This window comes from Lissotriton vulgaris, chromosome 3_1, assembly GCF_964263255.1.
Source record: "Lissotriton vulgaris chromosome 3_1, aLisVul1.2, whole genome shotgun sequence".
Classification (NCBI taxonomy): domain Eukaryota; kingdom Metazoa; phylum Chordata; class Amphibia; order Caudata; family Salamandridae; genus Lissotriton; species Lissotriton vulgaris.
The window spans coordinates 1,062,341,808-1,062,365,611 of NC_141689.1; the positions used below are offsets into that span (position 1 = coordinate 1,062,341,808).

The 23,804-nt window shown below is 45.8% G+C and overlaps 1 protein-coding gene across 5 annotated transcripts in view; it reads left to right on the plus strand.

Annotated features, from left to right (window-relative positions):
* Positions 1-23,804, plus strand: part of ACO1 (aconitase 1) — a 533,052-nt gene that overhangs the window by 306,665 nt on the left and 202,583 nt on the right. For all 5 annotated transcript variants that reach the window (XM_086961481.1, XM_086961482.1, XM_086961478.1 and 2 more), the window contains exon 11: positions 13,251-13,410. In XM_086961481.1, coding sequence (XP_086817607.1) covers positions 13,251-13,410 — 160 coding nt within the window. The remainder of the gene's footprint in view (positions 1-13,250; positions 13,411-23,804) is intronic.

Here is a 23,804-nt window from a genome sequence, read left to right on the forward strand (position 1 = left end):
GCCAGCGGTGAAATCTTTATAGTGTTATCTAACCTCATGCAGTCTGTGAGTACCAGTTGGTTAAAAGTTGGTCCGTTTTTTGTGTCCAACTGGATAGCAATAAAAGAATGGGATGGACTTGATGATGTAAATTGTATAATCCATCTCCATTTCTAAGTGACACGAATAGGTAGAAGTGCTCTTAGGGACTGCTATGAGTCTTGCCCCAGTATTGCAACTTTCATAGACTCCCATGCTTTGTACCATTCCCCGTCGTCGGAATGGGAGCCTCGGTAGTATCACAATCATAGAAACAAAAGAGAAAAAATAGGCCTTGGCCTCATCTCCTTTTGTATCCTATCACACTCTTTGTGTAAAAGAGACCAAACTTTTGTCAGGACCAATCAGAGCAGCCTCACCCCCTAGAACCTTCCTGAGAGAGCTCAGAGCCTCAGATTTTTCTACTGCACGTTGTGCTAGGGAGTCTCCACTGAGCTCTGCTCAGTTTCTCTCATTCTAACTGTTATTTCTTCAAGTTTTTCAACTTCAATCAGGACATGTCTGACAAGGAGAAGGCCTTATTCAGGTCCTGTGCGTCTTGTGGAAAAAAGCGTCTTTTTGTGGAAGATAAGCATGAAAGCTGTATCTACTGCTTATACCCTGGCCACAGACTGCAAGATTTGTGGAACCTTCTCTACTAAGACACTTAATGACAGAGAGGGACGGCTTTTGACCTGGCTTCAAAAAATGAAGACTCTGAAGGATGTTCTCTCATCAGATGAAGAGGATTCAACATCTCTGGCTTCCTCTCACAGATCCAAGAAGAGGGGTAGGTCTCCAGGTTCTTCTTCAGCTGAGCCCCCTTCTAAGGCTCCTCATAAGATCTCTGACCGGTCTGGGAGGGCTAGTCCCCTTAAATCTCCTCACAGAAGTGAAAAGGAGAGGCAGGGACAGGCTGCTGGACTACTTACAGCCTCTAAGGACAAAAAAGAGGTTTATATCTCTTCTCCTCTGTCCAAAAAGGAAAAGACTAGTGACAAACACACTACTGGCACTCCAGGATCCGTGCCTGAGAAAAAACAGCGTCCGTCGACGACAAAAACATCAGGTACGTCGACGACGATTACTTCTGTGAAACTGCCCGCTGCTTCCTTGGCTCCGTCGACTGGCTCGTCATCGGTAGCGGTTTCAGCGTCGACGACTTCGTCGCCGTTCAAGGTTGCTGGTTCGTCGACGATAACCTCTTCAACGTCGACTAGGTTTCTGGTAAGCTCCTGTCGACGGCATCGTCTACGACAAACTACGTCGACAACGTCTCCGACGACGGCAATGATGATGACGACGAGTTCGTCTACGAGACCGTCGACTATCATCCCGTCGACGACCAAGACTCCGTCGACGAGGTCTTCTATGCCGTCGACGACTCTGTCGACAATACCGTCGACTATCTCCACACCGTCGACGACGGCTCCGTCGACTGGTAAAAAATTGCAAATTCCTCTGCAAAGGATGAAAATTACACCTGAGATGACGTCTCCTCGACGAGTTTCGGAACATCTGCCGACAATGCTTCTGGATGACGATTCGGAGGAGGATGAGGAAAATGAGGGCCGTTTTGGGGATGTCTACAGTCCCTCAGACTTAAATGTAAAATTACAAGGGACTGACACTGAGGAATACTATGAGCAAAGTGACCAACAAATGCATCAATATGTTCCACAAGGACTACGTCCACCTGGATTAGGACAGGACATTGTGGCTATGCCCGCCTCTTTAATTTCTGACCTGCAGTTGATGCTGCAGGACTGTAGGAACAGGTTTTCTTCGGAACAGTCAAAGCAGTCTACGCAACCTCCACCTCAAGCGTTGCCGCAAGCGCAACCAGTTGTCGAACTTTCTCCCTCACAAGTGGTGTCTCTCACACCACCAACGGTCATTCCTAGAGTCCTTTCCCGGACACCGGATCCAGGACCTTCCTCTCCTATTCAGCAGGATACCTCTTCGAATGATGAGGTACAGGTGGATCCCTTGACTGATCCAATGCAGGACCCAGACTTCGATCAAGACTTCGAAGCAAGATCCAGACGCCACTGGTCGGGATAATTCTATTTCCCCTCCGTTGATATAGGGGGGTTCCATAACCTAATGGAGAGAGCTGCAAAGAGGTTTGGACTACCAATTTCGAAGGAAGAGTCTGAAAGCTTCCTGTATGACTTTAAAGATCAGAACAGAAGATCGGTCAAATCCATTCCGATTATTGAGCATGTGTGGGAGGAAGGTATGAAAATAATGCAAAATCCAGCCACGGTGATTCCAGTTCGCCCCAGGTTGGAAAAGAAGTATAAGGCTCCAGATGGCAGTCCATCTTGTCTTCTTGGGCAGCCGAAGCCTGATTCGGTGATATCACAGGCTGCTCAAAGCAAGTCCAAGAACCCATCAACATCTTTGACTACGCTTCCGGACAAGGACGGTAGGCGCCTGGATAAAGTGGGGAAGAGGTTTTCTTCCATGGCCAGCTTACTGGTTCGTGCAGCGAATGATCTCGACATTCTAGGCAGATACGATTGCCAGATGTGGTGTGACATGGAGCCGTTTGTGGAACAACTGCCTGACTCCACGAGAGAAGAGGCAAAGAGGGTTCTGATGGAGGGAAAAAAATCATCCTCTGAAGTTATTGACTGTGCTATGGACATAGCGGCCACGGCTTTTGAAGCATTGGCAGGGTCAGCTGTGCTTCGTCGCCAAGGTTGGTTGAGAGCCACCTTGTTTCGTCAGGTGGTCCAAAATAAGATCCTGGACCTCCCATTTGATGGAGAGATGCTTTTCGCTAAGCACGTTGATGATGCCCTGCAGAATATAACAAGCATTTGCAATGCAATAGGTCTCACATTAGGACAGTTTGAGCTATTGGTATTGTAAATGACAAATTATTTATTTGTGTTGGTTTTGAAAATAGCGAAATTAATAGCTTTATTTAAAATGCCAATAGTTTTAACTTTCGCAAATGTGACACCTATAGCATTTGTAATGCAATATGTGTTCTATTTACGTGACTTGGATGTATTGATATTACAAATAACAATGGCTTGTAATTTTTTTTATAATTAATACTTAAATAAAAGTTATTGTAATTTATAATGGCAATAGCTTAAACTTTTGTAAATAACTTTTGTGAAGATTATGTTCAGTGTATTTTATTGTGACAAAAATCCAAGAAAAGAAGTGAAATATTAACAACTTTTTGTGACATTTGTAATAAAGCTTGAAACATTGAGAGAACATATTTGAACTAGTTGTTGTTGAATGGTTGCACAGATTGATGCTGTGGTGGCACGGAGTAATGTTGTGGTAGCGACGAGTGATGCTGTGGCTTCAGTGATGCTTTTGTAGCACATAATGTGCTCCTGAGTGATGCTGTGGTGGTGCTGAGTTATGCTGTGGTGATGTGATGGATATAGTGAGGTCGATAGATAGAGTGAGGGAGATAGAGTGAGGGAGATAGAGTGAGGGAGATAGAGTGAGGGAGATAGAGTGAGGGAGATAGAGTGAGGGAGATAGAGTGAGGGCGATAGAGTGAGGGCGATAGAGTGAGGGCGATAGAGTGAGGGCGATAGAGTGAGGGCGATAGAGTGAGGGCGATAGAGTGAGGGCGATAGAGTGAGGGCGATAGATAGATAGAGTGAGGGTGATAGATTTGAGTAGGTTGAGATTCTTATCCCGAACAACGCCTCTAACCTGAAAGGAATGTCTGACAACAGAGTGCGTGTCTTAATTCAGAACAGCACCCCGGGAGGGAGGAGGGCTGTTTCACAAGCCTGATGAGATAAAGGAATAACATCTTTCCTCGGTTATTAAAGTGTGTTTCGCTGAGTACTGGTACTGTGAGAAGACCCCTTGATGCCACGCAGGCCGTTTTAATACATTACTGATAGTTCCTGTTAGACTTCCAGTCCTATAAAGAAGAGCCACGTGAATCAAGCAAGACAAGGTTTGTGTGGTAAGGATGGGGGCGAAATACATCTATTTGTAGATGTAAGCAATGGCATGGGGTGTCTTTGTCCTGCTACCGCAAATTAATGACTATAAAAAACAAGGAACAGCGAAGGCCACCAGCACAGACCAATTACGAAAAAGAAAGAAAACATGGCAAGTCATAAGTCACATTTGAAACATGAATAATGAAAATTAAATCTGACTCCAACTGCATGACAGTTCTTAACGTCATGTTGCTGGGTTACCTCCAAATGTGAGGGACAGACTTCCCAAATAAATACACGGACGATAGTCACCATTTAAACAGCCTGCACTATTTATAAGCACATTCAAGCGGACTTATAGAGATGTCAAATATACCAAGCCTTCAGCAAAAAACAGTTTTCGTGTTTCAGGGAAAGGCACATGCAGTGGGGAACTCGTCAACGGTTTTTCACTGACCAGAGGTCAACATTTTGCCGGACAAACACCCCCAAGAAGTCCATTCTTCTGTTGTCTCCTTTCTACACATCCATTCTTCTGTTGTCTCCTTTCTACACATTTTAGTACTTTCCACAAGGTGGCGTTACTTCCACGTTGTAAATGCAAGATATAAAAGGCGTGAAAGAAAGTTGCTACCCCTCGTGATCGGTTTATTCCTATTTGTATCTGATGTAGTTGCTGATTCAAACTTCGTACATAGCTAAGAATTTTAGTTAGTAGGTAGTCTGCAGTGGCGTGCAGACAGCTTCTTCCTTACATGATTTACGAATATACTGAAGCGTCCTGTTTTTCTGGTCACAATAATAGAACATGATTCTATTTTATTAGCTTATTCATTTTGTGTAGCGTGAATATACCCTAAGGGACTTTCGAGTGCTGCATCATGAAAGCAGGATAGACACAAAAGGAAACGAACGTACAGCGAGAAAAACGAGTTAAAAAATATACTGCCTGGCACTTTACCTTTGTATCACAAAATATTTGGAAAGGAAAGCAATATTGTTCCAGGCCGCGGTGGCCCAGCCCTAAAGGGGCCGCGACTCACCGGGACTTGGGGCCGAGGAGCAGCTCTCGGAACCGGAAAGCCGGAGCTCAGCCTGCGGGGGAGGTAAGCGACCATGGTCTGAAAGCGAAGGGGCAGAGCCGGCGGGACTTGTCCTACTGCCTGATTGTCAGGTGGCAACAGTATGAGAGGGGTCCGAGGACAAAAGGACTGGGGGCGCACAGTGAAGTGAAGGAGGTAGCAGTAGGCTGGGAGGCGTTAATAATAATGGGCGAGGGAGAAATAACGGGTTGGGGGAACAAGAGTCGGTAACCACGGGGAAGAATGCCCAAATACAGAAGAGGGTCTTTGAAGTACGTCTGGAGCAACATCAGCGATTACTAAAACAATGTGGTTGATGTGGGCCAGGGGCAGAGTGTTTTAACAGCTACGAGTGAGGGAAAGGACATAACCGAAAGCGCTCGCACACATTCACAGCAAACAGCCAGCAGCAAAAGCGCGCTCACAAGGACAAATCTGACACTGAAAAAGCGCGCGTCCGACTCGTGTCCACATTCAAGTAAGTATATGCTAAAGTATATACAAGAGGTCTCGAATGCTCGACCTAACAAGAGGGAGCACCAGACAGTACCTTTTTACTGTAAATGAGAGGTAAATTTCAAAAGGTGCTTACTAGCCTGCCTCCCGCACTGCCCATATTTCCAAATAAGCACTAACTTGATTTCCTTGAGCACGTTGAACTACGCTGTTGTAGCATGAAATATTACTGCAGGACATGAGAGGTTTACATGTTTGCAAATAATCTTTAAACCTGTACCGAAAGCTGTAATGTTACTGTCAAATGACTAATTTAGAGAAAACAGACCTTCAACTCTGCAGCAGCTATTCCAGGTCTCTTTTTGGAGTGGCGAGATTTGCCTGTAGAAAAGGGCCTGAAAGTTACCCCTCTTTTGCATAATGACAGGGATGGTCATATCGCCACAGTGGTTTTTGCTAAACATCGAAGTAGAGTCCAACTCCATTATTTTAATTTATTGAATCTTCAGGCTAAGTGGTGCATTGGAGTAATTACAGAAATAACTGAATTGTTTTGTCAGTTGTGCACAAATTTCACAGGCCTGCCACGCTGGTTAAACAAAGCAGTTGTGGGAGGGTGTGACCTGCCTGCAACAGCAGGCAGGATAAACTCATAAGAAAACAGTGCTCATAGACTGTAATTAAAACATCCAGAGTAACAACACATGTAACGGGGCAGACCTCATGGGAGGTTAGAACAGGCGAAAAGGAGGTACTAAGAAAGTACTACTAAGCCTATTGACGAATCATAAGCCACCATTTGCAAAGGACAATAACTTGAAATTGAAAAGATGGGCGGAGCTTATAGTCCATACCGGAATACACCATGTCTCGAAGAGACAGTACAAGAGGCCTAAAAACAAATGCAGATCGAATAGAATAGATATAATTCTACTGCCAACAGTCAACAAATACACGCCACATTAGCAAGCCTAATCATATACTTATTAACAATGCTACCAAAGCTTGGTTATTTACAGCATTTCCTTTTTAATCAGACATCATATATACAACATGAATGCATCACCAGTGGCACCTTTAGTCCTGATTTTTATATGGCACACAAAGGGCCACAGATACATTTGGTAGGGCAACGAACAAATTGAATCTGAATCATGAATTTTGTGAGTTAATACAAACAAACACAGATATTTCTACACACAGAAATATATATGTGTATGTACACACAGCAGTTTACATGCTGGCACATGAAGAGGTGACCAGATGACTCCTTGCACCAAGGGCACAATGCTCCAGTCCTGGGTTTTTATTTTACAACATAATGCATTGTGATACTTTTGGTTTTGATTCCCATGAATGCCCACAACTGGACAATACTACCGGATTAAAAATATTTATAAAAGGAAAGCTCCCGATTAGACAATTGTATCTTTTGTGACATGAGGTCCTTTGGTAATGTAATGTAAGGAAAATGTTTTTGGTTGCGGGGGGGGGAGGGGATTAGGGGTAGTGATATTGTGAGTAGAATATGAATGCTTGAAGTCAATCATGAAAACATCACAAAGTGTCAAACCCTTATTGCACAAAACGCCACAGCAATTATGAAGTACGGTAGAGTCTCCCTTTACTTCACCATCACTGTAAAAATCCAGAATCTCTTATTTACTTCCTCTCCAAAACACCCTTATGTTACATCTTGCTACATCCTCTGCAACTATTCACTATCCCACCACTACCCAGTCCCTGCAACTCTTAACTGCCACTTTTCTCTACTGCCCTAGCATTGCTCAGACTCCTCATAATTTCTCCGCTCCCTTGCAAATTATCACGGTCACATCTCATGAAAAAAACTTGCATTTGTTCACTCTCCTATTTCATCATAGCCCAGCATTTAATCACTATCCCATCTATCCACGGTCTCACATCTGTCTACACTTCACATATGATTAGTGAACAGAGGTAAAAGGAGAGTTTGACTAGAATGAACAGTTTAAAATAAGAGGCACAGCACTGCTCGCTCCAAAGGCGATCCCTTTACCATCATGTTATATTTTAGTGACTAGGCTATGAGGATGGGCACTGCCCTTCCTCGCCACATAAAACCAAATCCGTTATTTTAACCACACAATAATCCACAATGCACACTATTTGGCCAAATGAGAATGCTGGGGTTAAAAAAACTTGTCACCAAGTTACAATTTCCAACTAAACCACAACAGGGGTGGCAGACCAAGAGAGTACCCTTCCAAGGCAACTGCACTATATAGTGGCCACTGGATGTCAATCCCTCAGACACAGACAATGCAGCCCACTTTATGCGGTGGCAGCCCCACACAGAGTGCCCACCTTCTGCATCTACCCCCTTCCGACCCAAACAGACACCACTATTTTATTTATCATCACACAGTGAAATAATAAAGGCAGGTTCTTTAATCGCCAACCTATATAATGCGTGAAGGTTTCCTAGTCCGACTCGTATCAACCTTTAGTGACTGGGATTTGGGGTGTTTTTATATTGCCTATTCGGCGATGAAACTGACCGGGCACTTCAGCAAACAAACCTCAGCCCTCTAATGATTTCATCCTCCTCCATTCCTTTCATGCCTCGAACACCGCACTCTCCCACAGATATTCCCTCTCCTTTCTTTGTACTTTAAAACGCACCATAGAAAAGTTTTTCCACGATTTCGCGAACTATTTTCCTTACCTCTACCCCACTCTGCCATCCTGCTTTTCTCTGGATCCCGGGTACGTTGAACCGAACCGGCTGATACCTAAGCCCAGCCCCTTCTTGCTCTCGTCCAATCAAAGATCCGTTTCTTACTACGCAGTTAAAATTGTCACATCGAGGCTTGGAACTCATGCTCTTGCTTCACCGGGAAGAGAACGGACATCGACATAAAGGATGAAAGGAGTGAGAGACATGACTATCTGCTGCCAAGCGACATAAACTGGAGGAAACTTGGAATGCGCTTCGAGGATGTGAATTGAAAAAGTAGGGTTGGGTTGCCACCTTTCCTAGAACGAGGTAATGTGGCGCGGAAGTCCCGGGCTCCTAGTGCTGTGTTCTGGCCTGCGGGGCGGCGTCCGACGAGGGACTCCGTGTGTGTGTGTGTGTGTGTGTGTGTGTGTGTGTGTGTGTGTGTGTGTGATGGCGGCGGGGGGAGGGGGGTCTTTGTATGTGTGTGTAGGTGTGCTGGTGTGTGTGTGGTGGGGTCTCTGTGCGTGTAGGTGCGCTAGTGTGTGTAGGTGCGGCGGCGACGGGGGGGGGGGGTGTGCCTGTATATGCATGTGGCTGTGTATGCGTGTGGCTGTGTATGTGCGCATGCGTGAGTGTGGGTGCGCGTGCACGCAGTCAAATGCAGCACAAGAAAAGCGCGTGGCACTTTCTTGTCCTTCATTCCCCCGAGTCAGGCAGCTATAAGTCTCCAGCCTGGACGCATCCTTCGGATGCTAATTCCAGGCGAGACCTAAAAAAGGATACGGACACAGCAAAGTCTTTGGGATCACTCCACTCCCGTAAGGTCCCATTTAAAGGCGCTCGTGGCAGAGGTTTCTCTTCATATAGAGGCAACACCCAACAGAGATATTCCTCTCAGTCTTCGCAGTCTTATAAGACTCAATATTCAAATCAAAGGTAGGGACAATCGGCATCTTACTCTCACCAACCTCCGCGAGGACGTCCGAACCGTCAGGGACGCGACAACACCAAGAGACAATAGCGGCCTCCTGGCTCTACCTACTGTTCCTTCTCTCCCAGTCACATCAGTGGGGGGCAGGATATCATTTTGCCTGAACAGCTGGAAGTGTATAACATCGGACCAGTGGGTCCTGAATATTTTTCAGAGTGGCCATACGTTGGAGTTCCAAGACCTTCCTCCAACGAGAGCTCCGGGCGCCACCCGCACAAAACATCTGGGACTGCTCCACCTCAAAGCACACCAATTGTTCCTCAAAGGGGCAATAGAGCCGGTACCTCTCTCTCAGAGGGGCAGAGGTTTTTATTCCAGGTTATTCCTGGTTCGGAAGACGGCACCCCATACTAGACCTACGAGAGCTCAACACTTATCTCATCAAACTCTCTTTCAGGATGGTCGCTCTGCAAGAAATTCTTCCTCTTTTGAACCCAGGCGACTATTTGGCGTCTCTGGATTTAGAAGATGCGTATTTCCACATTCCAATACACCCAGCTCACAGACAATTTCTACGGAAACAATCCCTGGAGGTTTTCTCTTATTTGGACGACTGGCTCGTCAAGGCTCCATCTTTCAAGGAAACCTCTCAAGCTGTTTCGGCTTGCATTCAGTTGTTCAGTCACCTGGGCCTTCAATTGAACAAACACAAAAGTCAGCTCTACAGCCCTCCAGATCCACAAGGTTCCTTGGGGCCATTTTAAACACGACGCAATGCACAGATCGTCCTTCAGAAGAACGTCAACACAAGTTGATCATATTGGCTCGCCAACTGGTCCACAAGAAATGCATTTCAGTCCGGCAATACAAGTCCCTGCTCGGGTCGATGTCATCCTGCGTACCATTAATACCTCATTGCAGGCTTCGAATGCGTCCTCTGCAGGAAGAGCTAGACAAACAATGGTGCCAGGCAGAGGGATCATTCAACGACAAGGTGTTGGTGACACCAGAAATGAGAAAGGCATGCGAATGGTGGCTAGTGCAGGACAATATCGCACAAGGTCTGACGTTCAGAGTTTCACCATCTCCTCTGATCATGACAACGGATGCCTCTTTGGAAGGCTGGGGAGCGGTGCTCCGAGAGCTTCAAGTCAGCGGGCAGTGGAGCCCAGAACAGCGTCAGTGCCATATACATTTTTGGGAGCTAGCGGCCATTCGTTTGGCTTTGCAGGCTTTCCTTCCCAGAGTCCGAAATCATACAGTGCTGGTCCGTACGGACAATACGACGGCCATGCACTACATCAACAAGCAAGGAGGAACGAGATCGCAAACTCTGTCCAAAGAAACTCTGAGGATCTGGGATTACGCGATTCTACACAACATCAACTTGAGAGCCGAACATCTGGCAGGCTCGCTCAATGTCAAGGCGGATGCCCTGAGTCGCCAGACAGAGGTGAATCACGAATGGGAGTTTAATCAGTCCATTCTGGAGAGTGTGTTCTCGGTCTGGGGGACACCAACCATCGACCTTTTTGCCTCTCCGGTGAACGCCAAATGCTGGTTTTACGCAAGCAAGGTTCACCATCAGGAATCTCTGGGGAACGCCCTTTCGACGGCCTGGTACAGCGCATTCTTTTACGCTTTTCCGCCAATTCCCCACATTCCTCGAATACTCAGGAAAATGAAAGCGGAACCATGCAAGATGATTCTCATTGCACCAGCTTGGCCCTGGCAATTTTGGTACACAGAACTCCTTCTACTCTCCCAAGCTCATCTGATTCGCTTGCGACCAATTCCTTCCCTATTGTCGAGGAATAAAGGACAAGTTTACCATCCGGATCCGAAATCACTGCACTTGACAGCGTGGCTCCTGAACACAGAGAGTTCCGTCATCTGAATCTCTCCCGAGAATGTAGTGAAGTTTTGTCCCAAGCTCGAGCACCGAGCACTAATAAAACTTACAAGGCAAAATGGAAGAGGTTCTGCCTGTGGTGTCAGAGACAAGATCTCCATCCGTACAAATCTCTGCCTCATCAGCTTTTGCCATATATACAATCATTGGCAAAGTCTGGGTTGGCGCATTCATCTGTTAAGGTACATCTTGCAGCCATATCAAGGTTTAGGCGCAGTTCTTCAGGCCCTTTCTTATGGTCCTCTAGGATTGTTAAACAATTCTTAAAAGGCTTGTTTCGAATGTACCCTCCAGTTCACCCTCCTCCACCAGTTTGGCAACTCAATCTTTACCTGGCTCAATTCATGAAAGCTCCGTTTCAGCTGGTGCACAAGGCAGACTTGAAATTCCTGTCTTGGAAACTTGCCCTCCTCTTAGCTCTAACATCAGCGAGAAGAGTGAGTGAGCTTCAAGCCCTCTCCATAGTGCATCCATTCCAGCAATTCAAAAAAGATGTATTTATCCTTCGCACCAATCCAAAATTTATTCCTAAGGTGCCGTCTGAGTTCCACTTGAATGAACCTTTGATTTTAAAGTCTTTCTTTCCGCGCCCTTCAACGCCTGCGGAACGCACATTACTTCTTTGGATGTTCAAAGATGCTTAAAATTCTACTTAGAGAGCACACAACCCTTTCGGAAATCATCCCAATTGTATGTGTCCTACAGCGCACCACTGAAGGGGTTTCCTTTGGCAAAGAGTGGCATTTCCCGCTGGATCTCCAGTGCGATTCAATTCTGCCGTCAGGAGGAGGGCAAGCCTTTGGACAGAAAAGTCTGTGCACATTCCACAAGGTCTGTGGCATCGTCGGTGGCTCTTTTCTCTGGAGTCGCCATTAAGGACATATGCAGGGCAGCAACGTGGAGCAGTACACATACCTTCACGAAGCACTACTGCCTGGAGTCTGCAGGACGAGACGACGCGGCTGTTGGTCAAGCAGTTCTGCGGAATCTGTTCCATTGAGAGGTGAGCTTTCCCTACAAGCCCTCCATCCTGATGATCACATTTTGTTTTCTTGTCTGCTATGCTATAAGTTCATATGCTTTATGATTATGTGATGCCATGTATCTACAAAATGTGTCTTGATTATTACTGCTAGCTACTCTGATACAAAGCATGGGAATCTATGAAAGTTCCAATACTGGGGTAAGAAAACAAGTTACTTACCTGTAACTTTGGTTCCCCAGTATTGGTAACTTTCATAGATTCCCATGAGCCCACCCTCCTCCCCTGGGATAGCTCAGTTTTTTGACAGAGATAGTGGCGGTTTCCACAACGGCTACGAAAATCTGAGGCTCTGAGCTCTCAGTAAGGTTCTAGGGGGTGAGGCTGCTCTGATTGGTCCTGACAAAAGTTTGGTCTCTTTTTCACAAAGAGGGTGATAGGATACAAAAGGAGATGAGGCCTAGGCCTAGTTTTTCTCTTTTGTTTCTATGATTGTGATACTACAGAGGCTCCCATTCCGACGATGGGGAATGATACAAAGCATGGGAATCTATGAAAGTTACCAAAACTGGGGAACCAAATTTACAGGTAAGTAACTTGTTTTCTTCTCAGGCTCCCGTCTCATTCTTCTGAGTGGTGCTATAATCTTGTATGCCTGTAGGTTGCTACCATTTCTTTCAGGGGTGTACTGCCCAATTTTTAGGCAAAATAGAAGAGTGCCTCTACAGTTCTTCTGAAAACAGTCATCCTCATGCGTCTCAGCCTGCTTCGGCTAAAAGCTTCATTAAATAAGACCCTCCGGTATGGGCGACTGGGCACAGAGCAGATCTTGATGACATTAACAACATAAGATCTGGATTTGTTTTTTGTCTGGCCGTAAACCATTATGAGTTTTAGACTGATTTTATTGTTAAGGTGAGGTCCACCATTGCAAACAACATTTATCCACTTCACTGCAAACAAAAATACATAAGTAAAAAACATTGTCATTTACAACGCCAATAGCTCTATCTTTCACAAATGCAAGACCGATTGCATTTCAAATGTTTGTTTTTACACTGTGATCTTCTCCTCCTTAAGAAAAATGTCCAAACCATGCCGTTTAGTTACTATTGCTTTTCTGTATTTTACGTAGAAATGTTGAGTTTTCTCTGCAATATCCCCTGTATTGTTAATGCATTAATAAACATTTGTGCTAACGAAAGTTAATCTCCTCTTTCTCCTACTTAGCAAGGGTTTAAAGGATTCCAGATCGCCCCAGAACATCACAATGCCAGTGTGAAGTTTAACTATAATGGGAGAGACTTCGAGCTTGCTCATGGCTCCGTAGTGATCGCTGCAATTACCAGCTGTACCAACACCAGTAATCCCTCTGTAATGCTTGGAGCAGGTAAGCATGACTAACTGCATGCCTCCAAATGCTTTATAATCCGCAACAGTAGAACCTTTGTGGGGAGGTTGAAAAAACATGTGCTTGCCTGCCCAGAAATTACTATCATTTGGGTTAATTTGTTTTGACCTCCGAGTGTGTGCCTGTTGTGAAAACCTTTGTAATAGCTACAACCACTGTTTTGGTTTAGTGGTGGGAAATGAACACACATAATCTCAATTTGACTTTGGAAAATACTTTTACTGCAGCTATTGCATGCTGGAACAAAACGCGCTCAATTACAAGATGTGCAGAAACATGGCTAGACAACTATGCATTTAAATACTAAAATGTTTTGGCATCAAACGTATCAAATAAGTAGACTTAAATGCAAAACCTCTATAGTGTATCTTTATTCTTGTTGATTTGTTTCTGGCAGAGGGAAGGGCATGTGACTGGAGTAACAGGACATGCTGATGTGAACAGGATTTACATGTAGGCTTCAGGAGATAATAATTATATTAAAGGCAAATATTTATAGGCACTTGCTCTCAGCTGTAGCCTAGGGTTATATTCTCTCCGTTCATCGTAGAACTTTTTATGGGAGATTTTTCTTTTTTTTTTCTACGTCTTACTACCAGATTTTTTTTCCTGTTTTGTACTGCTGCAAACCAGAGTTATTACTATAGGGGTATTTGTTTTACAAACCGTTGAAGAAAGCTTTGCGAGGGTTGACACTTGTCACCTAAAGGTCACACAGTTGTCAGCAGCAAAAGCTTAAATCACTGCGAAGTCTGACCAATAAAGGTAACTTAATGGCAATGCTTATAGGTCCTCGTAGTTCACTTGGGAAGCCTTTAAATACTCCAATTATTTTCAGATACTATAGTCAGGTCACAGGAATGTAGTGGACCAAATTATGCTGCAATAAAAGACAAAGAATGCAGAATAATGTGACACATTTTGTGATCGTATTACCCCATTATTTTGACATTTTAACACCTCGTAACAGTTTCTGGAAAAAGAGTTCACCTTATTAGTAACAATTCAACACCTAAATACAGCATTAAGCAACTTAAAAATGACCAGTCAACCTTTGCGAAGTGTTCAGGTACGCAGGAACCAGAATCTCCATATTTTTTGTAACGTTTGAATCATTTGAGCTACAAACAGTTTTTTTGTTAAAATCTGAAAATTATGCAGCAGATGATGGACTACGTGGCAAATGTAGAAAAAACACAAGTATGTGAGAATCGCTGCGGCTTCAGAATTGCGTAATTCCAGTGGCACTGACTATTGTACCACGGTAAAAAGGATGATCTATGTAAAAGGTAGAGCACAGGCTGTAGCATCTCAAGCTGATCCCAGCCCCACCCTAGTAGTCTGTTTCACCACTGCTCCCTCATGACACACCAGACTCTTAACACAGGGAGCCCCAACAGAATCCGTCTCTGCCCAAAGGATCTTTGATTTTCTGCCCGGTCCTCACAAAATCCTTCATAACTATTCAGGGCTCAAGAGTACGAAAATCACCTGGTGGGCCAAAATCTTCTCCTTTGCATACGTAATATTGTCGCTAGACTCCAAATTAGCTCACCACATCAAGTGCTCAAGAGCTAGAGCTGCATCCTTGGAGCCCGGCAAGCACTGCCGCCTCCTTTGGTATTTTGTTAGATTGTCCACTCACTCAATCAATCAATCAAGACATTTGTAGAGCGCACTACTTACCCGGAGGGTCTCAAGGCGCTTGGGGGAGGGGGGGAGGGGGTGCTGCTACTGCTCGAACAGCCAGCCAGGTCTTGAGCTTCTTCCTGAAGGAGAGGTGGTCTTGGGTCAGGCGCAGGTCGGTCGGGAGGGAGTTCCAGGTCTTGGCGGCCAGGTAGGAGAAGGACCTTCCTCCTGTTGTCGTTCTTCGGATGCGGGGGACAGCGGCGAGGGCGTGACTGGCTGATCGGAGATGGCGTTTGGGAGCGTAGAAGTTGATGCGGTTGTTGAGGTAGCTCGGGCCTTGATCGTGTAGGGCTTTGTGTGCGTGGGTGAGGAGACGGAAGGTGATTCTTTTGTTGACGGGGAGCCAATGCAGGTTTCTCAGATGTCCGGAGATGTGGCTGTGTCGTGAGATGTTGAGGATGAGTCTGGCTGAGGTGTTCTGGATCCGCTGGAGTCTCTTCTGGAGCTTGGCAGTGGTTCCGGCGTAGAGGGCGTTGCTGTAGTCCAGTCGGCTGGTGACGAGGGCCTGGGTGACCGTCTTCCTGGTCTCGGTGGGGATCCACCGAAGATCTTCCGTAGCATGCGCAGGATGTTGAAGCACGACGAGGAGACGGCGTTGACTTGTCTGGTCATGGAGAGGGAGGAGTCCAGGATGAAGCCCAGTTTGCGTGCGTGGTCTGTCGGTTTGGGTGCGGTGCCCAGAGCGGGGGGCCACCAGGAGTCGTCCCAGGCGGAGGACGAGGAGCCCAGGATGAGGACTTCCGTCTTGTCTGAGTTCAGTTTCAGGCGGCTGGTCGTCATCCAATCGGCTACGTTTTTCATCCCTTCGTGAAGGTCGGCTCTGGCGGCGGCGGGGTCGTTGGTCAGGGAGAGGATCAGCTGGGTGTCGTCAGCGTAGGAGATGATGTTGAGGTTGTGTTGGCGTGCGATGGCCGCGAGGGGGCTCATGTAGACGTTGAAGAGGGTGGGGCTCAGCGAGGATCCTTGAGGGACGCCGCAGATGACTTTGGTGGCCTCTGACTTGTACGGTGGTAGACGGACTCTCTGTGTTCTTCCATCGAGGAAGGAGATGATCCATTCCAGTGCCTTCTCCTGGATTCCGACGTTGCTGAGGCGCTGCACTAGGGTGCGGTGGCAGACAGTGTCGAATGCCGTGGAGAGGTCTAGGAGGATGAGGGCCGCTGTTTCTCCGTTGTCCATCAGGGCTCGGATGTCATCGGTGCCCTGACGGTAAGACTTTTCTCACATCGAAAAGGTAAGATCTGCATGAGTGGAGGGAATTAATAAAACTAGATTGCATCATTTGATTGTTACATTTACAAGCAGTACTGGATTTGGAATATTGTCATTTGTTTTTCTTTAAAAAAAATAAAAAAGTGTTTTATTTTCAAGTGACTCATGAACAGGTTCCCTACAACCCACAACGCACATGACCCACAGACTCCATCTTAAAGTATATTTTAATACTAAGAGGTTTGTTGTTTGGAAGTGATTGTTCATAAAAGTGCACTCTGAGGAAATAATTCAAGCTTGTAGTAGAAGATGAAGAGACAAGACTTTGAGGCATCAACATCAAACATTATTCCGATTCTTCAGTAGTCGATTTAAATTTCATAGCAACAGGTCGTGTCAGAATAACTCATAAGGGAGGTGTGAACAAGATAGATGTGTGGGATGAATTGCATCAAGGGGCTTTTGGTGAGGAGTTGGAGGGAGACCTAGAAAGGACAAGAAAGATTTTCATATGGAGCAGTCCATGGACATTGACATGGATAAAGCCTGTTCGAGCCAATTAGCACTTTAATAACATGAGGACATTAGCCTTGAAGAAACTATACCTATAAAAAACTCACAGAAGGCTACAGTGACCAAGACTTCCTTTAGTTTTCAGACTTCGTACAAAACAAACAGCAATCACTTTTAGCATCAGTCTGCTTTACTGTAGCTACCTTCATAGGTACATGACAGAAACAAAGTCTAAAAACTGTTCTTTAAAAGAGGACAAACTCAAATAAGACCGGACTCAAAGCGAAGATGAACTTTGAAAACATGATTTCAAGAAGAGACTGCACCTCAAACACTTATGACCTAGAGAAACAAATAGCTTCCACAGACTCTACTTCCTGCAGGTTACTTACAAAATAGATGAGATGCTTCTGTTTTCAGATTTCGTTTTTAAAGCCTTTATGGGAGTCCTTAAGATGATTGTGCCACTTCCAGCTCCTGTATGGAATTTATGGATTTTTCTCACAAACCTCAAGAGTCGACTATTTGAAACATAGCATTGTTCTTTCAAAGGTTATTAACTAAAGTGGCCTTCTTGGTGGCATTGGCTCATTGCTTATAGTTGAGTAGTTACAAGATGTATCAATAGAAGAAGGTCCATTTATAATCCCGTAGAGATAGTGGTCATCACTCCTACCTGTGTTAATTCATATCTATACTAGCGTTACGTTTTCACATTAGGCTATGCATTTCACAAAATTCCTGAGAGATCTCTACTTGCATTTTATGTTGGAGTGTTTCTGTACTATGTTTATTGTACTAAACCTATCAAAGACAGAAATGTTGTTTGTTGCTTTTGCATAACCACATTAGTGCAAGTCCAGTATTGCCAGGCGGATTTTTGGATGCATTCACATTCCTCTGGCAAGACATTTAGTGAGTGGGCTTTCAAAAGTCAGACCACAGCTTTGTGTGGCATACAGTGTGCAGTTACGCGCACAGGCACGAGCAGAGGAACCATCTGGCTTTCCTCTCGCGCGCACCTCACTTCAATGCTCCTCCCCCACCACAGAGCGCGTCTCGCAGCTTGTTTTTCCTTCAGCACGAGGCGCGCCTTTCTCGTCGCCCTGACCCCACCGCCCTTCGAGGCGTCCGCTTCCTTCCCCTCTCTCACCTTCATCTCCACCTTGGTGATTACTGTCCCTTTTCTTTCTATCCTTCTCTCATTCACTTGCAGTCTCCGCCTCTCTTTCTATGTTACTCCTCAGTCCCTCCACCCTATTTTGCTTCTAGCAGTCTCATTCCTGTCATCTCTCTCTGGCATAACTTTCCATGTCTCCCCCCCCCCCCCCCCCCCTCCCCCCCCACGCCCCACCCCCCAATGCTCCCTCACACGCCACTTCAGGAACTTTCTTTAAGCGCGCGCATGCGCACACACAACTCCCGGGCTTGTTGCCCTTGGACATTTGTTCCTCCCTTTCCTGCCTTCTATGCTTTTTTAGGTCGAAGCCTGCTTTGCAGCGCATGCACTGCTGCAGGCAAAGAGATATTGTGAGCAGGGGATTTCAGTATGGAGTGAAGCCACGCCCCTTTTTTCAATTGGCAGGCCTCTCGAAACTGAGGCCTGCCATTGGAAAAAGCTCCAGTTTAGCAGATTTGTCTGCTCTGGATACCGCCTCTCGGACTCCATGACCTGCTTTACGGTAGCACAACAATATTTTTAGAAGTATTGCCTTTGCAACCATGAGGCAGGTCAGGGAGTCCTGGAGGGGCGGGATTCAGTATCCTGTTTCCTCAGCGGTGAAGGAGGTAGGGGAGAGGCGGTGCTGGTTTTATGACGGCCTCAGTTAGGGGTTTATTATAATTCCGTTATTTTTGTCATTTTGCCTGGTGTGCACGAGGAAGAGGCGTCGCCCCAGCTGCCGTGAGAGAGAGGGTTGGAGGGCTATAGGCACCGGTGAGTAATAGACCACGCCACCGCTGCTGAGGAGATCGCATTTGTTTCCATCCACTCTCGGTTCTTCGTAATTTTCTATTTTTTGGTCGGCCATACGATTTTTCTACAGGGATCTTTTATTCCGCATCCTCCCACTTCACCTGCTTCGGCTGCCATGGGACGGGCCCCCCTCTCCGAGGGGACGGGGTGCTGAAAGCGATGGCGTGGCCGCGGCTGGCTACCGTCCTCTGCGCCCTAGCCTCCGTGCGAGGTAAGAAACCGCAATTTGGGGGTCACCATCATTATGTATGTTGTCAGATGGGCTATATTTGATTGCATCGGCTGCATGAGCACGAAAATGGGAAAGTCCCTCGATAAACAACAGTGACGTAGCTCCCCGCCGGTGGCGTAGCAGGAGTGCCATAGGGGTCAGGCAAGCCAGGGAAATGCCCCCCACCCAGAACCTTGTTAGGTGGCATAGGACAGCGTGCCCCTCATAACCATGAGACCTGGTGCCACTGCACCTGCTGGACTAAATATATCAGTGGCCCTAACCACCAGCAGGTTGTGATCCGGGCTGCGGCATTGGGCGATGCGTAGGCTAGGTTATTGCACGGCAGCCGAAATGCGCAAGAAACCTTGGGATGTCTAATAGAATACATCGAGTTTATGGATGCCTTTATGGTAGGTTAGCTCGTTTTTTTTCCCCTTCTTTTCATTGGTTGGTAACGTTTTTCCCCCATGTAAAGGACAAATACAATGTGATGCTGCCTATAAATACTTGTCAGAGTTTTGACTGACTGGCGCGTTCCTCGCAGCGGGGGAGGGGTGTCAGGGATCCTGTTCTTCCATTATTCCATTATGTGGGCCAAAACGTTAATGTTTATATTTTTGGGAGCACTGTGTTTTATTTACAGCAGAAACACCCTCTCCCCAAGTTTTTTTGTGGATTCGACATAGAGTTCCGCATACTTAATACTGTTTCCAGTGTTATGTATAATTCCCACACCTCCCCCTCTCACAGAGCCGTTCCCTTATTTGTGTGCTCTCACACACAGTGCACACCCCTCCGCCCAGTCTGTGTCCCCGCCCCTCGGAGCCCTATTTGGACAGTCCACTGTTGTCTCTGCACCCAACTGGGGCTATGGGGTTGAGCAGTGTTCCACTTCTTAGCTCTGTGTAGCGGCTGGTGGCGAGGCACATCCAGAGGTCATTGCACTCTTTGAGGGGAACAGCAGCCGAGCGTGCCTCGCTTTCGCACTGTTTATCTTAGGCAAATGGTGCGTGCTGCTCTTCGGATCTGGTAACTATCACCACGGGGGGAACAGTGCTCTAGCAGCAGCACTGGGCAATGTGAGTGACAGCGACAGGAGTTCTGGCGCCGGGGTGTATCCTGTAGGAACAGGCAGCAGTGCCACTATCAGTGCTATGTATACCAAGTGTTGTGTGTATGTGCTGCTCTTTTATGTGCACATAGTGGGGATTGGTGTCTCTGTGCTGCTATTTTATGTGCACCTAGTGTGTGTGTGTGTATCTGTGCTGATGCTGTTCTGTCTGCACCAAGTGTGTGTGTGTTTGTGCTGCTGTTCTGTGTGCACCTAGTGTGAGTTGGTGTGTCTGGGCTGCTATTCTGGGTATGTTTGTGTGTGTGTGTGTGCTGCTTGTTCTGTGTGTAACCAGTATGTGTGTGTGTGCTGCTTCTTGTTCTAAAGCGAGGGTAACAATTCATTAAACTGGAGGATGCAAAATGAGAAAAATCCCGTGGTTAAATATGGAGTTTAAGGAGAGTTTAAGGTCTCGTTCATTAATAGCGAGAAGGTCGGTATGTCATGCCTGCTGACTCCTGGCTGGTGTATGGCCGCAGAGCAGGAAGCAAAGGGTGCAATTGATCCAGCATATGACCGCTAAGTTCATTAAGAATACAACTCACGAAATAAAGTAAAAAATCGTTATGTACCAAGATACTGCTCTGAAAGAGACCGCAGTGCAGAGAATAGAGACTGCTAACCCTTTGTATATTATATTCTTGGGATCTCCTCAGGTCTCAAGTCTGATATTGTCCTTTTTGCTTGGCAGATTGATGACAACGCTGTGTTTCTTAAGGGACGTGCTGAATTAATTAATATGCTAATCAAGTGGGCCAGGACTTGAAGAAATCTACTCCTACCATCTTCCTACCCCTCGGAGATGCTGCATGTTATGAATATTTCTAAGGCGGCTTATTTGGGGGCAGTGTGGTAACAACATCAGTGGCGAGGGCTTGCAAACATGGCGGTGCGCAGGAGGCTCTCTCTGCTGCAGTCACGGGTCCACACTTACCACACTGTACACAGCATGCTTTTGGCTGCCCACCCTGCCCCTTCCACTCGCCCAGACTGTAAGTCTGTACCACCAGTGCTGATTTAACATAGTCTTTTATTGATGTATTGGTGTTGCATAGGAAAAGTCAGCCGAGGCAACCCGGTGCATAAATGACTTGGAGAGAGAGACACACACTTCCACTTACACTTACACACACTAGTACACAACCTAACACAGGGTTACATTCACATACACCTAGTACACAATTAAGCTTACTCAGATATTACACACACATATACAGAGGCACACAAACTCAGACATACACAAAAACAAATATTCGCATATATACCAAAGCACGCGCCCAAAAACACAAATACACAAATACACATTACACGTACCCAGACACACACACAAAGACACACTAATACATACACCTACCATCTACTACACGCAGATACGCACAAACGTCCTCACACTAACACACACATACATTGATACACAAGTAGAATGTTCAATACATTTGACAGGGCCATTGAGAGGGGCAGATACACATTTAGGGTCGAGGTTGTTCTGTGTTTCTGGTAGAGATTGAAGAAATGATCAATACTTTAAGCTATTGGCATTGTAAATGATGATGCCTTTTACTTATGTATTAATGATCAAATGAGATAGATAAAAGGAATTTTAAATGTGTATGTTTTAAAAAGAAAAGCAAAACTAAAAGTCATTGTCATTTGCAATGCCAATAGCTCCAAATCTCGCAATTGCGAGACCTATTGCATTGCAAATGCTTGTTTCTTTTACTTTCACAGCTGCGCGGCCATGGGCGTGTCTGTAGCAAACCTCCCTTGTGCCTTCAACCAGGCCTCAAAATAATTCACACATTGCGTCGGACCATGCGAAAATGCGCCAAACCCCCACACTTCTATCTCTCTCCTCCCTCCCATCAAGAAACAACGGTCACTGGCAACGCAGCAGCCTGTCTGACCCAAGATTATCACCGCCTCGAGTGCAGTTAGGTGAAAGTACTCCCAGTCCCCAGGGTCTGCCTCAGAACAGTTCGGATATAGGTAGGTGCGATCTCCATCTCCACAGCCAATAAGCTCTTCGCAATTCTGTGCAAGCACTAGGTTTGGCTGAACTCTCCTGATTGCTCCAATACTAGGTTGCCTTACACTGAAGCTGTACATCCCACTCTCGAATGACTCTAGAATATGTTCAGCCATGAGATTGGTTATTATGCGACCCGGAAATACAAACATTACGCATAAGGGCTGTTAAAAGAGCAACACTCTGCTACGGACGTTAGGTTGAATTAACCGGAGTCTTCTGTAAGTACTGTATAATTGGTCACCTAAGTAAAATCAGAACTCCTTTTATCAACAACCTTTTACAGAAGGTAGCAAGGCATCTTTTCTAGTCTCAAGGTAGCCTTGTGAGTGAGGTCTGCTCTGTTTCGTTTGTCTGCTGGCAGAGTGGGTACGCCCATTTGCTGTTCTTCAGTGGCATAGGTGGTAATTTAACATGATGCCTTAACAGCTCTAGTTGATGTCGTTTGATCAAGCGATTTTTGGACACTAACTTCCCAACATTGTGGATAATAAATTATGCTTTGAGTGCAGGTTGGCAGGCACCTTTTCATCTGGATTGCACGATTTGGCTGGTGCATGCTATACAGATAGGCATTTGACTGTCAAATTGCATTTGAGCACCGACTGGATCGGGATTGAGTGCTTATGTTTTGTTACCAATTCTAAGCCATTTTCTAATAGTCCATTACTAGTTTCAGTTTCAACTTATTTACGCAGTTTAAAGGCACGTGCAAGTTTACTACCTTTCGCATGAAGAACATTGACCGTTTTTACATGTTTTTAGGTTTTGCAAGGGCCCGAACATCTTACTTAAATATGCTTTATATAAGATTGTCCCTATTCATTTTTTATTTTTTTTTAAACTTTTTTTTTATCAACATTGCTCATATCATCAAACCATACAGGACATTTAGCAAAGTGCATGCTGAAAAATCGCAGTTTAGAAGACAATGACAGACCTTCGATGGCACAGATGAGGCAAATGACAGTTGGTATTAAAGTCCCAATCATCCCCCCCATTTCCCTGTACCTCGGCCAAGGCCCCCAGATTTTCCTCCATTTTTTGGTGAAGCCTCTGGTTTCATAGATAGTTTCTTCGACCCTTTGGCACCAGTCAATGTCTCGCACCCATTGGTCCCATTGTGGCGGAGTCCGCGAGCCCCAGTCCCTTGCAATATTCCTCTTTGCCACCTGTGCCAGCCAGATCTCCTTGTGTCTAGTCCAGTCGGAGTCTTTTCTAATCATTAACAGTAGCCACCTGGGCTCTAGCGGGACCAGTGAGCCCACCACTTTCGTCATCGAGTTGACCACTTTAGTCCAGAAGGGAACTATCTCTGGACATTCCCATAGGATGTGGTAGAAGGTGCCCTCCTCCCCACATCACCGCGCACAAAGGGCTGACTGACTCCTCCCCCAGGCATACAGATGGGTGGGGGGATAGTACACTCAATGCTCCCTATTCATTTTTAACGTGTCTTCTTTGCCTTGGTTTCCTTTAACTAGCAGGTGTGACTCATTAAGGGAGCTCAAGAATACATTTTGAAGTGCTTTCTATTTATATTTGCTGATTCAAGTATGTACTTATAGGAAGAAAAAATATAGGCTTTAGGTGATTTTCCTACCTTTTTGTTCTTCTGAGATACGAAAATATT